This window comes from Ovis canadensis, chromosome 17, assembly GCF_042477335.2.
Source record: "Ovis canadensis isolate MfBH-ARS-UI-01 breed Bighorn chromosome 17, ARS-UI_OviCan_v2, whole genome shotgun sequence".
NCBI lineage: Eukaryota > Metazoa > Chordata > Mammalia > Artiodactyla > Bovidae > Ovis > Ovis canadensis.
In genome coordinates this window covers 61,239,137-61,256,473 of record NC_091261.1, presented here as the reverse complement: position 1 = coordinate 61,256,473, position 17,337 = coordinate 61,239,137, and the positions used below count along the sequence as shown (strand labels likewise).

At 53.7% G+C, this 17,337-nt stretch overlaps 1 protein-coding gene across 2 annotated transcripts in view; it reads right to left on the bottom strand.

Annotated features, from left to right (window-relative positions):
* Window positions 1-17,337, bottom strand: part of DHX37 (DEAH-box helicase 37) — a 30,847-nt gene that overhangs the window by 3,039 nt on the left and 10,471 nt on the right. For both annotated transcript variants that reach the window (XR_011250066.1, XM_069558605.1), the window contains exons 5-22: window positions 16,472-16,620; window positions 15,537-15,629; window positions 14,285-14,381; window positions 13,310-13,423; window positions 10,465-10,566; window positions 10,177-10,291; window positions 9,476-9,571; window positions 9,189-9,271; window positions 8,216-8,363; window positions 7,687-7,763; window positions 7,158-7,390; window positions 5,269-5,380; window positions 3,520-3,626; window positions 3,241-3,429; window positions 2,658-2,782; window positions 2,447-2,563; window positions 1,022-1,194; window positions 109-223 (exon numbers count right to left, since the gene is read on the bottom strand). Coding sequence is in view for 1 of the 2 variants with exons in the window: in XM_069558605.1 (XP_069414706.1) it covers window positions 109-223; window positions 1,022-1,194; window positions 2,447-2,563; window positions 2,658-2,782; window positions 3,241-3,429; window positions 3,520-3,626; window positions 5,269-5,380; window positions 7,158-7,390; window positions 7,687-7,763; window positions 8,216-8,363; window positions 9,189-9,271; window positions 9,476-9,571; window positions 10,177-10,291; window positions 10,465-10,566; window positions 13,310-13,423; window positions 14,285-14,381; window positions 15,537-15,629; window positions 16,472-16,620 (2,245 nt within the window). In the remaining variant the exon portion in view is untranslated. The remainder of the gene's footprint in view (window positions 1-108; window positions 224-1,021; window positions 1,195-2,446; window positions 2,564-2,657; window positions 2,783-3,240; window positions 3,430-3,519; window positions 3,627-5,268; window positions 5,381-7,157; window positions 7,391-7,686; window positions 7,764-8,215; window positions 8,364-9,188; window positions 9,272-9,475; window positions 9,572-10,176; window positions 10,292-10,464; window positions 10,567-13,309; window positions 13,424-14,284; window positions 14,382-15,536; window positions 15,630-16,471; window positions 16,621-17,337) is intronic.

Here is a 17,337-nt window from a genome sequence, read left to right as displayed (position 1 = left end):
TAGGGGATAGGGTCTCAGTGAGGGGCTTGTGGGCTCTCCTCACACAGGTCCGGTGACACAGTTCACCAGAGGAAGGGGGTCAGGTGAGGGTCCAGCCAGTTGCACTACCTTTCATGTACATCTTGGTGGTCTCCATGATCTCCTGGTAGACCACAAACTCAGGGAGCTCCTTGAAGAGCACAGAACTGGGGTGGATGAAGACAGGGTCGTCGAGGAGGGGGGTCTGCAAGAGAGATGGTAGGTGGGGATGAGTCTGGGAGATACATGAGCAGCGCGTGAGGCTGACCCCTGTGAAATTCAGTTACACTCTTGGCCAGAAAAGCAGGACAGCATCCATCAAAAGACAAATGGCTACACCAGCAGGGTGTGTCCACCGATGGAGTGGGTAGCCTGCTGGGAGAGGTACAGACAAAGGTACAGTTATGACCTGCCCAAAATGGGACACTGAGCTAAAAAAGCCAGTGTAAAAGGCCACACAGTGCAGGATCCCATTCATGGGAAACGCGTTAGAACAGCAAATCCATATAGACAGAAAGCAGACTCAAGGGGTGTGGAGATTCAGAGAAAACGTGGAGTGATATGGTGATGGGTACAGGGTGTCTCTTTTGGGGGAATAAAAATGTTTTGAAATTAACTACGGTGATGGTTACACAACTCTGTGAATAGACCAGAAACCTCTGAATTGTACATTTTACAGTGGTGAGTATGGGATGTGCTTTCTGTCTCTGTTCAATGAAGTTGGGGGGAAGCTCACGCCCAAAGGGAGAAGCGGCTGCATTGCCATTTCACCTTGGTCCTAGGTGGGAACTTTCCTGGGGGCAGTGGGACCAGTGACTGAGGACGACAGGCCCACCCAGAGCCAAGGGTCCCCCCAGCTGCCACTCACAGGCATCCTGACACTGTCCAGAGCCAGGTGTCTTAAGCGCCCAGGCTGCTAGGACACGAGACAGACGGGAGGATGAGGAGGGCAGGGGCCCTGGGCATGACTGCCCCACTGGCCATTCCCGAGCCGGCGGCAAACCTTGTAGGCGTTCTTCCACTTGTCGTCCACCAGGTCCTCGTTCTGGACTTTGCGGGCCAGGTGGTCACCCAGGCCGGCTGTCACAATCTGCCGCAGGTAGGTCACCTGGTTCTCGTTAGGTGGCTGCATCTTAGGGTCCACGAAGAGCCCGGCCTCAGGGCACATGGTGTTGACTGAGAAGAGAGCCAGGTGTCAGGACAGCTAGGCCCGGGCTGGCTCTGCCTGGCCTCAGCCACTTGTGTATCTAGGCCCCTGTGCACAGAGGTTGCTGGGAGACAAAGCCCCCAGTGGGGCAGAAACAGCTGCCCACACATGTCTGCTTCTTTCTTGGGACAAAACCCCAGTTTCCTTGTGGGCAGCAGACTATGCTGAGACAACGTGCACCCGCCTCCCTGTCGGCCTCGGGACAGGGAGCACACCCACCCAGGAGACACAGTGCACGGGCCATGCTCTCTGAGCAGGACAGTGTGGAGACAGACCATCTCTCCCGAGGGCCCTGTGCTGCGGAGCCCTGGCGTGAGACCCAGGGCGAGGCCTCCTCCTTCCACACAAGAAGGATCTGAAGCCCATTGTGCACCAGGGAGAAAGGAGATGGGGCTTTGGGCCTTGCTGTATGAGTGGGAGGGAGCAGAAGGGTGAAAACAAGAAGGACCGGGAAGGCAGAAGGGAAGAGTGGGCTTGTGGATCTTAGTTCCCTGACCAGGAATGGAACTTGCGCCCCTTGTAGCGGAAGCCCCAAGTCCTAACTGCTGGACTGCCAGGGAATTCCAGGGCTTTCTGTTATGAGGTTTGCAATGTAGATCTGTCTTCTCTAGAAAACCTTCAGTGAAACCCATGTTGTTTAACTTAAAAGAGAAAGAAGAAGGAAAAAAAGGGGAAGGAAGCAGATCCCTGGGCTGGACAAAGAAGATCTGCCACCCACACCAGGCCCTGATGTGGTTTCAAACAGGTCCGGTCCTCACTGTTCAGACCAAATGGGAGTGGAAAGTGGGGAGCTGAACTGCCACCTGCTCCCCAACTTCAACAAGAGAGGCCCCCTCCACTGCTGGAGAAACAAACCAGGGTTGGACCCTACTTAAGAGTAGAGACCCCTAAATGTGGCCACTGGGCAGGAGGTGCAGCCAGCAGCTGGTCCACACTAGGCCTGGGACAGAGGGCAATGAGAGGGACATCATCAAGGAAAAAAAGAGACTGACATACAACCTGATGAGAGAGCGTCCAGGTATCACTGCCCTGCTCGTGTGCATGTCCTCAGAGGACCACACAAGTGCCACACACTACAGTCAATTTTATTGAATATGTAAATTCGCAAAATGAGAACTGACTATATGTAGATGACATTGCTCAGAATGTCAACAGGGTCAAGTTCTCTGCCGGGTGTTGCCCAAGGATGGGAGGAGGCCAGAGGGTGGTGGGGGGCCGTACCTGCGGTGGTCAGCTGGCCCCGCAGGCGCCGGATCTCCATCATGGCCTTGTACCGCAGTCCGTTGGCCTCGCAGAACTGGGGTGAGCAGCCTGCGTACTCGCAGGCTCCCACAGCGCCTGTGCGAAGAGGAGGGGAGCACTTGCTTGCTGCCCTGCCCTGCCCTCCCACCCTCCCCACCACCCACAGGCCACGCCCATATTGGGCACTCACCAAGCAGCACCATTAGGTCTCCAAGCTTCAGAGAAGCTCCTTGCCCTGCCCAGATCCTCTTCATCTGAGCCACGCGGGCCCGCTTGCCCTTCAGTCTGGCGAGCTCCTCGTCACAGGCGGCTGGCCTACGAGCACACGCCACTTGGGCTTTTTGCCCTGATGCTTGTGGCCACAGGGGCAGGGGACCTGCCAGTTACTCAGACTGGGCCCAGAAAATGCCTGGTGGGGTCTCTGATCACCATGATCGTGGTCTTGGGAATTCCCTGGAGGACCAGTGATTATGACTCTAGGTTTCCACTGCAGGGTGCACGGGTTTGTTCAATCCCTGGTCAGGCAACTAAGATCCTACAAGCCTTGTGGCAGGGCAAATATTAAAAAACAAACCACCCTCCGACCCCCCATCTGGAGATCTGTAAAGACTGGAACACTGGCAGGGCACAGGGAGGATGTAGATTTCATACAAGACCACTCACTGAGTCAGTTATGCCCCAGGAGGCTGGATTTCACAGTATTGCTCAGCCCAGGGGGGTCGCCCCCCACCCACCCACCCAGATCCCTGAATGCCCGTCCCACAGCCCCCTACCTGTCCAGCTCCTCGAACAGCTCCCGGACGGTCATGGCAGCCACGATGGTGATGGCGTAGGGCAGGCAGCCATGTTGCCTGCTCAGCGCCAGCATCTTGGCATAGCGTGGCGCCACGGGGAACGTGGCCATGGTCCTGCCCAGCTCGGTGATGGGGCAGCTCAGCCGGGACCTCTGCAGCTGCTTCACCCTGGAGGATGGAAGGTTAGCTCGGAGAGGGGTCAGAGCGGAGAATGGGGCGGGAGCTGGGCTCCCCGCTTCCCTCAAGTCCCTCCCCTACCTTTCTGTTTTTGGGGGAGCCTGCAGGGCACCCAGTGCAATCAGCAGCTCCTCAGCAGCGATGAGGGCCTCCACGGAGGGGGGTGTCGGAAAGGGAAAGTTGATGACCTAGGACACAGGGAGCCGTGGCGGGAGACATGTGTGAATGCAGAGGAGGGCTGGAGGAGGGGGCGAGGGCAGGTCTGGCAAGGGGATGGGGCTCCCACTGCCTACCCTCCAAGCACCATTCACGCTCAGAACATGGGACATGGGGGCCTGGGCACAAAGTCCATGTGCCAGGGGAACCCCAAAGGCTCTTTTTGTTCATTCATTCACATCGTCTCTTACTCGAGAGCATGTACTGAGCACTTCATGTGCACCAGGTGCTGTTCCTGGTGACAGAGGTTGATAAAACAAGACAAGGGCTGAACTGGAATATTGGGATTGACATGTAAACACTACCGACACTATGCATAAAATAGCTAACAAAAAACTACTGTATAGCAGAGGGAATTCTACTCAGCGCCCTGTGGTGACCTAAATGGGAAGGAAATCCAAGCAAGAGGGGAGATACATACACATATAGCTGATTCACTTTCCTGTAGAGCAGAAATAAACACAGCACTGTAAAGCAACTATACGCCAATAAAAACAAAATGAAAAAAATAATACGAACAAGACAAAGGCTCTGGCCCCACTGAGCTTTCACTGCAGATGACCAGTGAGTGATACTCAGCCTCACGTGAATAAACAGTCTCAAGGGAGAAAATGTGCCCGGACAATGAGATGATCGGGGAACAGAGAGCGACCAGGCTCAGGGATTGCCTGAGGGTTGCTTAGAAAGAGTGACCAACTCAAAACCAGTGTTCAAATAAATAGCTGTACACAAATGTTCATGGCAGCATTAGTTGTAGCAGCCAAAAGGTGGGAACAACCCAAATGTCCATCAACAGTTGGACAAACTATGGTCCATCCATCCATACAATGGAGTGCGATTCAGCCATAAAAAGGAAGGAAACTCTGACGTGTGTCAGTGTGGACAAACCTTTAAAACACAACCGCTGGTAAGTTCAGCTGTGGATGATCAAAACACAGAAATATGAAACAGCCATCAATTGACAATATTTTCCGAAATAAACTAATTCAAACTGTCAGCTAGGTTCTTTGACAGTGAAAAATAAAAACCCAAACATACTAATGTAATGAAAAGCATGATCCTCTTTTATGATGTTATCTTACTGTGAACTGAATTGATAAATGAATTTTAAATTGGCTAAAACAAACAAAAATCCACAATGTTGACTGAAAGAAGTCAGATAAGAAAGAATAAGTATCAAAGGATTCTATTTTTATGAAATGTCCAAAATGTAAATTCCACAGAGATAAAAAGTAGACTCATGGTTGCCAGTGGCTCGAGGGAGGAAGGCTTGGGAGTGACAGCTGATGGGGAGGGGGTTTCTCTGCCTACACCACCCCTCAGGGAGCAGGGGAGAGGCGAGTGACCCTTCCCCTAGAAGACCAAGTGGGCAGAACATCCCTTGAGTCCCAAGGTCACTGACCACCCTCTCCTCAGAAGGCACAGTACTGGGAAGGTAGGGGTCTCACAGGAGACCACCAGGGGGCTGGGTGAGCACCACGTGGCTCAGCTCTCAGGGCCACAGGGAATGGGGAACAGCCCATGAGGGGGCTCAGGCTGCCCAAGAACACCAGCCTGAACTCAGGGACACTGGCAGGTCACTGGAGCGAGGGCAGGGCTGTGGCTACAACTGACCTTTTCGATGTTGAGAGCTTTCATCTGAAGGATCAAATCCTCCACTGGCCTCCGGGTGATTTCAGGAGGGGGGTACTTCTCAAAGTCACCGAAAACTGCAGATGAGTAGAGTCTGAGCAGAAGGAAGCACCAGAGATTAAAAAAAGAAAAGGAAGTAAACAAAGAGACTCAGCCAAACTACCTGGGATTGAATCTTGACTCCACCACCTTACTAGGCAAGGTATTTACCCTCTTCCTGCCTCACTTTCCTTACCTGTGAGATGGGCTAACACAGCAGCTACCCTGTCGAGACTGGGAAAGATACTTTATTTATTTATTTGGCTGCGGCGTGCAACATGTGGGATCCTAGTTCCCTGACCAGGGATCGAACCTGCGGCCCCTGCACTGAGAGTGTGGTGTCTTACCATTGAAGCACCAGGGAAGTCCCCGGTGAAGATACTTTAGGTGTCACACAGAGTGCTTAGAACTGTGCCTGGCACATGGCACTCAACTACTTTATTTCTTACTACTTTTCTTTGCATAGTTTCTCATTTTTTTTTTCTTTTTTGTAATTTAAAGCAAAGTTGAAAAGAACAGTGTAAAGTTAGTTATTGAAGGAAAAAAAAAAACACCAGCACATAAACTGGGAGAAAATTATCTGCCAATGATACCTCTGACAAGGATCTACCTCTGACAGGATCATCAGGGAATACTTACAACTCACCAATCAAAAGACAGACATGACTGAAAAATAAACAACAGATTTGAACAGACATCCCTCAAGAGGACACGTACAATGGCCTATAAGCATGTGAAAAGATGCTCAATGTCATTAGAGAAATGCAAACCAAGACCACTGCGATATACCACCTGTACTTTCATTTCCCATGAAGTGGAAAACGGCAAGCATTGGTGAGACGTGGAGAAATTAGAACCTTCACACACTGCAGGTGGGAATATAAAATGGGGTGCCTGCTGCGGAAACAGTCTGGCGTGTTCCTCAAAATATCAGAATCACCACATAACTGTGAGATTCTACTCCCTAGGTATTTACCTGAGAGACATGGAAACAGACATTCAAATACTTGTACATGAGTGTTCACAGCAGCACTATACACAGGGGCCAAAATGTGGACGCAATCCAAGTGTCTTATCAGCCGATGAACAGATGGGGTCCCTCCAGTGTGCAACAGAATGTTGTTCTGCCATTAAAAGTAACGAAGCACTGACACAGGCTATGGATGAGCCTTGAATACATGATGTGGGGTGAAAGACGTCACATACAAAAGGTGACATGCCGTCTGATTTTCTTTACAGAAAATGCCCCGAATGATCAGATCCATACAGACAGGAAGTAGATAGTGGTTGCCAGATCCTGGGGGGTGGGGATGGTAGGGAGGTGTGGGGAGAAACTGATTACTGGGTATTGGGTTTCTTTTGCAGTGATGAGAATATTTGAAAATGAACAGTAGTGGGACTTCTCTGGTGATCCAGTGCCTAAGACTCCACACTCCCAATACAGGGGGCCCAGGTTCATTCTCTGGTCAGGGAACTACATCCGACACGCCACAACTAAGACCCGGGACAGCAAAATAAATAAATAAAAATACATTTTTTTAAGAAGAAAATTAATAGTGGTGATGGTTGTACAACTCTGAACATATTAAAATCTACAGAATTGCACATTTCAAAATGGTGAGCTTTATGCTATGGGAATCTGATGTCAATAAAGCTATTAATAAAATAAAAACAAAGGTGCTAATAAACACAGGGCCTGCTATCAGTAGCAGAATAATGAATGATTCAAGTGCCGGCCTCCAGTGGGACATGGGGCCCCCTTTCCCCGGACGAGGGTGGGTGACCACTGCACAGTAGCCCTGAGGACACTGAGGGGCCCCAGGGAGCCCCACCTGTAGCAGTGGCCGGGCTCTGTCCGGCCCGCGCGGCCAGCCCGCTGGTCAGCTGAGGCCTGGGAGACCCAGGTGACGCGGAAGGAGGACACGCCGGTGACACGGTCGTAGTGCCGCTTCTTGACCTTCCCACAGTCCACCACGTACTTGATGCCCGGGATGGTCAGGGACGTCTCGGCCACGTTGGTGGCCACGACACAGAGCCGTGCCCCCTCTGGGGGAGGTTGGAAGACCTAGGATGGAGGGGAAGGCGGGTGGCAGCAAGAAAATTGACCATAGTCTCGCCAGTCAGGGAAGAAATCATGGGACTGAGGTCAGAGGAAGTCAGCAGGCAGGGCAGGGCCCTGGAGGTGACCAGCTCGATAGGTTCTCTCCTTGCCTACGGCCACTGTTCCCAAACTAAACATGGGAATGCTCTTGGAGTGCTGATCTAACGGCTGATGGGGAGGTGACCCAGGGCCTGATCTGCCCCCATCTCAACGTCCTGGGAACCCCTGCTGGGCATCCATCCAAGGCCCCACCCAGTTACCTGCGCCTGCTTCTCCGGGGCCAGCAGCGAGTACAGAGGGAGCACGTGGAGGGGGAGCGAGGCATCGGGCTGCTCACCTGCAGGGGCAGCAGAGGTCGGCTGTATCTTGTGGCCTCAGCTGCTGGCACCCCTGCCTGCTCTGTCAGAGAGGCTCCCCTGCAGCTCCACTGCCAGGCCTCAACCCTGGGCACCGGCAGAGGGTGGGCACACTGCAGTCTCTCCTCGGGAGAGCCCCCAGTCCTGCAGAGGGACCCCCAAGGGCTTGATCGCAGCCCCTCCAACCCCACACTGCCTGCAAAGCTGAGCCTGGGAGTGTCGCCCCCATGACAACCAGCACAAGAGATACTTGAAGGCCTCCTCTGTGCTCGGTGGTTTCAGGAGCTCAGGAGACAGCAAAGGGTGGAGCAGGCAGAAACCCCAGCTCCCCTGTCATCCCCAGGGAGGATTCCTCGCTCGACCCTGGCCCAGGCAGCAGGAACCAGCGGCCTGGGGCTCAACAGGCAGTGAGCGAGTCCCTGCCAGGTCCCACCTCCGTCCGCCCCGAGGTCCCCTGAGTCCAGGTCCAGGTCGGAGCCCAGGGCCGCCTCCTCCTCCTCATCCATCTCTGCCTCCCTGTCCTCATCGCCTTCGCCCGCTGGCAGCACTGAGTAACTGTCCAAGCTGATCTGGGGCAGCATCTACGGTAAACAAGACGTCAGCATGGAGGGCTGCAGGTGGCCCTACGTGGAGACTGGTGTGGCGAGCAGAGTCCGAGGCCACATGACCCCAGGCTGGTCGCATGATACCCCTGCCTCAGTATCATCTGGGAGTCAGGAGTGGTCACAGGACTGCTCGTAGGGCTGCCCTGAGGATGCAGAGCTAACACACGTGAAGCCCTGAGACCACTGCCTAGTATGGTATAGAGGCAATATTGAAGTCGTGCAAATGCCCTGGGGTGAAAGCCCCCAGTGCCCAGCCTACCCTCCCCCAGCTCTCCAGCAAACCCCAAAGGCCACTTTCTCTGTCCCACCCCTCCTGGGCATTTCTGCAGGCCCAGCTCAAGGCCTCAGGGCTGGGCCTTCCAGAAGCTTCCTCCCAGCCCCCAGCACAGGAAGCCTGGAATGTCTGAAATCCCAGCCCACCCTCCAGCCCCTGAAGCAGCACCAGCCAACCACTCCCTCCTTGGCAGGAAGGTTCTAGATCCCTGCTGCCCAACAAGGTCACCAGCAGCCCTGAGGGCCCACTGGGCACCCGAAAAGTACCTAAAATGACCAAGGAATTGAATCTTAATTTTATCTGGGTTTTTTCTGGCTATGCTGTGTGGCTCGCAGGATCTTAGCTTCTTGATCAGGGACTGAACCCAGGTTCTCAGTTAAAATACTGAGTCCTAACCACTGAATCACCAGGGAAGGCCCTTATGTGGTTTAATTAACTTTACGTCTGTGCAGGTGCACAGAGCTGGTGCCCACCACGCAGACAAGGCAGCTTCAGAGCCTGGGCTGCCTTTTTTGGCTTCTACGTACCGCGGCCTGGGCCTTCTTTGCCCGTGCCCGTGACTTCTTAAACCTCCTTGTTTCTTCTACCGAATCTTTCTGATCGTCCTTTTCTGGGAAAAGATGAACCAATTAGAAAGGAAGACATCTCCGGGCTCATGCCAAGTCAGCAGGATCCATCATTCACTGTCCAGGGTCACTGATCACCATTCATGGGGAAGGGAGGGCAAGCAAGGGACTGGCTCCTTTAGGGAGGCTCCAAAGGCCAGGCGACCTGCCCCCAGCCTCTTGGGTGATGGGCTTCCACTTGGGATTACCTGGGGGCCTGTGTCTGGTGAGGGGGAAGGCTCTTCTCAGCCTGCGGCATAGCGCGTGCACCTCCGCCTGCCCCGTGAGGAACACCAGGATGCCGCCTGCAGGGAGAACCAGACCCACCGTGACCCGCTTGTTCACATGGCAGATGCAGCCTTGGCAATGACCGTGTACCAGGCCCTGATCTGAGAGCTGGGGCGCAAGGAGGTACCGGTTAAATCAAAGCTGCAGAGGCCCAGACGAGCAATGGGACGAGCTGGGATGAGGAGGTAAACCTTTACCATGGAAACAGGCACTGAATCCCTGGACATGAGCACTGGGAAAGCAGGTCTACTCCCAGGAAGTGGGAGCAACCCAAATATCCATCACCTGGCAAATGGATAAATGGAACTACCAGAGCATGTGCCATGGGGATGTGCGGAGAACTGTGAGGGCGGGCGGGGGTTGGGGGGATCAGGAGGGACACTCAGGTGAACACACCTGCCCACTTGCTCTGTATATGTGGGGACAAAAGGCACCCAGAGCCCCACTGTCCGGTTAGTCCCTGAAGCCTTGCAATCCTTGGGGCAGGACAGGTGCGGTGAGTGCCCCGGGACCACTGCAGACACTGAGGTACAGAGAGAGCAAGTGCCACCCCGAGCCCCCGCTGCCTGCACGCCTGGGTCCGCACGGGGAGGACCCCCGGCCCACCCCGCCAGGGTCTCACCTGCGGGCAGCGTGCGATGGATCTTGCAGACCTTCCGGAAGCACTCCCCACTGTAGTCTTCCAGTGGCGTCCGCTTGTTGAAATGCACCGTCACCGGGAATTGCCGGGACTCAACCTACCGGGAGGTACGGGGTCAGGGGTGGGGATGACCTGAGCCCTCCCACTTCTCTGAACTCTGACCATGAAGGCTGCTACTACCCCAACCCTCAGGCAACCCCAAGCTCTGCTACGGCTGACAGAGGGGCCCTCCTCCCGCCGGCAGCCCTGAGACCCTGGCCTGGATGGTACCGTGATGACTGGGGGTGGCTGGGTGAAGAGCCGCTGGTTCTGGGTGAAGTCCTCCACTCGCAGTGTGGCCGACATGATGAGCAGCTTCAGCGGCAGGTGCCTCTGGGGAACGAGAGACCCGGGGACCCATGGCCACCCGAGGCCAGGAATACTGACGGCAGCATTGGGGGAGACTTCTGCCCTCTTGGTCTCATCTCCAGCCCCACAAACCTGCTCCTCAGCCCCTCTTCTGGATGCCAAAGACCCAAGAAAAGTAGAAGTGGATGGTAGTGGCCTGTTGAAGGAGCCCTTAAGATCCCCCTGAGGGACTTCCCTGGAGGTCCAGTGGTTAGGACTCAGCACTTCTATTGTTGGGGACCAAGGTTCAATCCCTGGTCGGGGAACTAAGACAGTGCAAGCAGTGTGTCATGGCAAAAAACAAACAAAGGCTTAAAAAAAAAAGATTCTCGAGTCAAGCCCTGATGACGTTAGGCGAGACAGGAGGGCTGAGCTTGGGGTCCACCCCACACACGGGAACAGTGGGTACGGTTGCTGTCAGCCCCCGCTCGACATCATGACTGTCTGTACACAAAATGGACAAGGAGGTGCCGCCTGACTCAGGGATGGGTGCAGTGGGTGTGCCTGGTTTTCAGCTACCTCAGCAGCACCTCTTGTGCCCCCTGTGGTGGGCTCTGCTCTCGAGCCCGTGGAAGCTGTCTTCTGAAGCTTGTAAATTGCAAACCCCGGAAGTTCAGAGTCTTTGGTGAACAAAAGCCAAGGTGAGAGGCACAGTGCAGACCAAAGGTTCTGCCTCCTCCCCAACACAACCTCCCTGTCTGGCCCCACCCCATGCACCTCTATGACCCCATGCGTCTCCTGTTTTTCCCACCTCACTCGCTCTGCTCCACCACCCTCAGCTGCCTAACCATCCTCAGTGCACAAATCAAGACCACAGTGAGATGCTGCTAGAATGGTTGAGGACTAAAAACACGCAAAATGTCAAGTGTGGGTGAGGACGTGGAAGGCAGCCTGTACACTGTGGGCGGGAACACAGGAGGCGTGACCACTGCAGAAGCCAGTCAGGAGCGGCTCAGATGAACACAAGGAGCCCCTGGGGGACCCGGCAACCCTGCCCCTGGCACGGGCCCCAGAGAAAGGAAACACAGCCACCTGGACATGGACATTCACGAGAGATGGAAAGTGGGAAGAGCCCAAGTCTCCAACGGTAGATGGATGGGTATATGAAATGTGGTCCAGCCACACAATGGATGATGATTCGGCCATAAAAAGGAATGAAGCACTGACACACGCAACAACGGGGATGAACTCTGAAAATGTGCTAAGTGAAAGAGGCCAGCCACGAAAGGCCACATGCTGGGACCTCCCTGGTGGCCCAGTGGCCAAGACTCTGTGCTCCCAGTGCAGGGGGTCTGGGCTTGGTCCCTGATCAGGGAACTGGATCCTGCACACTGCAACAAAGATCAAAGATCTTGCATGCCACAACTATGACCTGGTGCAGCCAAACAAATAAATTAAAAAAAAATACACACACATACTGCGTGATTTCATTTACGTGAAATATATGGAATAGATAAATCCGTAGAGACGGGAAACAGACTATGGATACCTTGAGATGGGAGAGTGGGGGAGGACCATGGAGATAGCTAAAAGGTTTCTTTTCAGGGTGATGAAAATATTTTAAAGTTGACTGTACTGATGGCATATAACTCTGAATATGCTGAAGCCCACTGAATTGCACACTTTAAATGCATCAGTTACATACAGTTAACAAAAAAAACCCAAAATGAAAACCCGACACAAGCCCTACACCTGCCCCAGGGTCTTTGCACCTGCTTTTCTTGACATTTAGAATCTCCTCCTCTTAGCAGCTGCTTCTCACTCCTTCCCTTCCCCCAACCCCCACTCAAAGGCCACCGTCTCTGTGAGTCTCATCACACTACCAACCCTCCTACCTTCTGCCTGATTTTGCTCCCTCTTTCTGGTTTTGTCCACCAGGAGTTCACAGGTTTCTGAGTGGCTTACTGCCAGTTGCCTTCCCTTAAATGGAAACCCCATGAAGGCAGGAACCTCTGTCTTGTTTACTGAGATCTGATCGGTGCCTGGCACACAGCACACATAGAACTGATGTCTGATGACAAAGGTTCTGCACTTCTAAGAACTAGGCATGAAAAAGCATCAACTTCTCAGTGGGACTGGCGGGAACTGTTCCATGGCACCCCATCCTAGCACAGCATCCCTTTGATGACCATCCCCGTCCAATCGAGGGACGGGGGGAGATGGAGGGAAAAGCTGACCCCAGGCCGGGCACAGGGTGTCTCACAGCACATGGAGCATACGGGCTTGGTGGGCGGCCCCACCAGTTCTGTGGATTTCAAAGACCTGGCTGGTGTCTTAAAGCCAGATGCAGTGGGGTCTGGCTAAGTGCACGCGTGTTCAATCAAGTCCAACTCTTTGTAGCCCCATGGACTATGGCCCGCTAGGCTCCTCTGTCTATTGAATACTGGAGTGGGTTGCCATTTCCTTCTCCAAAGGATCATCCCGACCTAGGGATCAAACCTGCATCTCCTGCACTGGCAAGTGGATTCTTTACCACTCAGCCAGCTGGGAAGCCCACAGTGTCGCCTGGCCCACCGTGAGCTCCTTGCTTGAGCCTCTTGCTCTGATGGAGGGAAAGGTAACATGATGGAGGCTGAACCTAGGGGTGGAATCTATTTACACCAAGACCCAGAGCCCTCGCTCCTGGCCTGGAGGAGGCAGTTCTAGGAGACCCTCTCATGGCAGCAGTCCGGGTGTGGATGGGCGTGGGCTGAGTGGGCCTCGGGGTTCCCCGGCACCTCCCGCCTACCTTCTCCCGGAGACACACGATGCGGGACAGGAGGCCGATGAGGATGTCAGTGTACACACTCCTCTCGTGGGCCTCGTCGATGATCACCACCTTGTACTTCAGCAGCAGGAAGTCCTAGGGAGGAGTGGGGAGGGGGTCCAGGATGAGGATGGCCACATGGACTGGAGCACCCCAGGATGAGTGTGCATCCCAAAGCACCCACTCAATGAACTCCTTTGGTAGCTGGCACGGATACAAGAGCACTTGGCCTGCAGCGGGTTGTGGCCTATGACCCCAGGCCTATTTTTCCATTTGTAAAATGGGACAAGAGGACCCATCTCAAGAGGTCATGGAGAAATTTCGATGACAATTACTGTTTATAAAGCAGACAGCACAGAGCCTGGGGCCTGGCAGAGAAAAGGCAGCTGTGATCTATTAGAGCCGAGCTACCAATGCGGATGGTGGGGAGGCAGGCAGGAGACAGGGACCAGGGGAAACAGGGCAGCACACACCACACAGACAGGGGCCATCAGAACCCAAAGCACTCCCACAGCCGCCTTCACAGTGATCCTGGCTGGCCTCGTGGCAGAGGAGGCAGGAGTCACCTCTGCCCTCCCCAGAGACCCCTGCCCAGGGGGACCTCAGACAGCCAGTGGGTAGCAGTGTGCTTGCTGTTGGCTAATGCCTAAAGTCTGTGAACCAAACTGCAACAAACATACAAGCTCACATGTAATGAACACCGATTAGGTGTTCTGCTAAAGTGCTTTCATGCTTCACATGATTTAAAGCAATTAGGAGGAAGGTACCAGCTTGCAGATGAAGAAACCAAGGCCCAGAGAGGTTAAGTAACTTATCCAAGATCACACAGCAATACAACAGTAAATGCAGTGCTTTGCCAAAATTTGTCACGCTGGCTGCTCACACCCTGGGTGACATCCTAGCTTCCCACTCTTACGCTCACCAGCCTTGCTCTGTGACATGAGAAAAGCAACCAACCTTTTGGATTTCCTTGAGCAAGACACCATCAGTCATGAACTTGATTCTGGTCTCTTCGGTCACGTTTCCTTCATATCGGATCTGGTAGGAGACAACCCTGCAGGCACAAGCTACAGATCAGTCCCCTAGAGCTGCAGCTGCTTGGGGTGGTGGCTACTCCAAGGAGACAAGCAGAGCAGGCCTGGTCCTGCTAGGCAGGCGGCTAAGGGCAGGACTCACCAGCTCACCTACCAAGGCCCAGACACTGGGCCACTCTGCCTACCTCTCTAGGACCCTGGCCTCCAGTGTGAGGGGTGAGGGGAGCTCACAGACAAGTGCAGAGCATGTTAACCACACATGCACATAGACCTTGGCTGAAGCCTGACGTAAACAATCAACTCTAAAAATTTTTTAGGAGGCAACCCAGGAAATGGGAACACGGAAGGAACACGCTCAGGAGTTAGGACACACTTTTTAGTGATGGTGATGGTACTGCAATTATGTTTATAGTTGTCCTTAAAAAAAAAAGTTACAGGGCTTCCCTGGTGGCTCAGACGGTAAAGAGTCCATCTGCAAGGCAAGAGACCTGGGTTCAGTCCCTGGGTTGGGAAGATCCCCTGGAGGAGTGCATGGCAACCTACTCCAGTATTCTTGCCTGGAGAATCCCCACGGACAAAGGAGACTGGTGGGCTACAGTCCATGGGGTCACAAAGAGTCAGACAAGACTGAGCAACTAGGCACCCTGGTGGTCCAGTGTTTAGGACTCTGAGTTCCACTGCAGGGGTCCAGCTTCAGTCCTCAGTTGGGAAACTAGGATCCCCAAGCTACGAGGGGCACCCAAAAACACATAAACAAAAATCCCCAAAACAGAGGCTTGATCTTTCAGACCTACACGATGAAATATTGAGGCTGAGATGATAAGACATCTGAAACTTGCTCCCCAAGAACTGAGGGAGAGCACGGGGCACAGATGACACACAGCTGGTCACTAGGTGACAATTCCTGAAACCGGGTCTCGGGTACATGGCGGGGCTCGTTATACTAGTCTTTCCACTTTTGTGGAAACTTAACACTAACAAGTTAAATAAAGAGGATGAAAGAAAGTGGGGGCAGCTTTGTGTATACTATAAATTTCAAGATATGCAATGAAATGGCATAGGAAAGATACAGACATCTGTGAATAGCCTCCAGGGTGAACGAGGGCGTGTCACGGCTCAGCTCAGGGGGTCTGGAGGGCCACCTTCAACCCTCCTCCATGAAGCACAGCACTCACCGTGGCGACAGATTCATCTCCTTAGCTACTCGCTGGGACATGGCCACTGCGGCTACTCGGCGGGGCTCTGTGACGCCGATGATGCTGTTGTCACTGTGAGGGGGAGAACACAGGGCTGAATTTCAGGCAGGAAAGAGCTGACCCAGCAGGCCCGAGGCTGCTGTCCCTACAAACGTCCCTGGCTGGTGTCTGCGATCCTGGATTTCAGGGGCCTCCCACCTCTCCCTGATGGATAAGAGGGGCTCCCTGGGCTTGGACTGTCAGTACAAACCACACGGTTCATACTGACAACTGCTTTCCTTCAGGGAGTCTAGAATTTGGCAGGTACCAGGCAGACAGTGCCCACGTGACCAACCCCCAACGAAGAACCCCGGGCGCTGAATCTCTATGGGCATCCTAGTAGAGGATAATCATATGTGTTATCACAACTCATCACTGGGGGAAAGAAGCATGTCCTGTGTGACCTTCCAGGAGAGGGGTCTGGGAGCCTGTGCCTGGTTCCCCCAGACTTCACCCCACGTGCCTTCCTCCTTTGCTGATGGAACACTGTGTCCTTCACTGTACGACCTGGGAGTCTTCCAAGAAAATTGCTGAACTTTTGAGCGGTCTTGGGGGCCTCGACATACACGGGTCAAAAGGGTTAACAGGAGATGACACACCGCCGTTCCCACTAGGAACTGATCTAAGTGTTTTACACAAATCCAGTCATTTCCTCACATAACAACCCTGCGAAGTAGGTGGCAGTGATGAGCCCCCATCTCACAGCTGAGGCAACTGAGGTCCAGAGAGGTTAAGGAGCTTGCCTCAAGTCACACGGCATGTCAACCACGGAACTGAAATTAGATCTTCAGGAGCCCGTGCTCCTGACGACTTTGGGGAACCACGTCTCACTGCCACCTGAGAGGCCTGCGGGGGACCCTGTGGCCAGCCCCCACCTGCTGTAGCCTGCTTCGTAGAGAAACTGCGGCACCTGGGTGGTCTTCCCGCTGCCGGTCTCACCACATACGATGACGATAGGGTGCTCAGCCACTGCCTCCATGATCACTTGTTCTTCAGCGAGAATTGGGAGCTTCAGCCGCTCTTCCTGGTGAGAGAGAGGAAGTCAGAACTCAGGGAATGGGGGGCAGAGGGGGGTTGCAGCCGCTACAGAAGGGCAGACAGGATGAGGGGACTTTGTTCAAAGCAAGACTATACAGGTGATGTGGTTCCTACAAAGGCAGCAGCTGGCACCCAGTTAAGGGGAACAGGTGGGCCCCGCTGGAGGATGGAAGCCTTGATGGCTGGGGAGGGGGCCAGAGACATGGGTTGGGTCCTTCGGAATGTCACACCTGGCATCCAAAGGGTCAGCCTGGTACAGAGAAGCCCCCGTGCGGCACAAGAACCCTCTGTTGCTGGGGGAGTTCACACTTATGGAAGAGTCAATTCAGCAAACAACCGGGTGCTAATTTTACCAAAATTCAGGATGTGAGACACAGCGTCACATCCCAGGCGTGATTCTGCTAGGTACACACACATGAGTGTATGCAGATGCACACACACACACGCACACACAAGTATTACATAGTGAGGGAGGAGTTTTGTGAACCCCTGCTTGCTCTGATTATGTGTGAAGCATGCCTAATTTTAAAAATTCTGTTCTCTACTTCTATTCTATTGGTTAAAAAAAAAATAGTACTGGCCATCTCATGACCCCATGATGACTGTGACCTCCAGTTTGCAAACCCTGTCCCCCAAAGTTTTGCATCTGTGATGGCAAGAAGAGGACAAGAACATGGAAAGCAGCAGAGAAGATGGGAGCAAA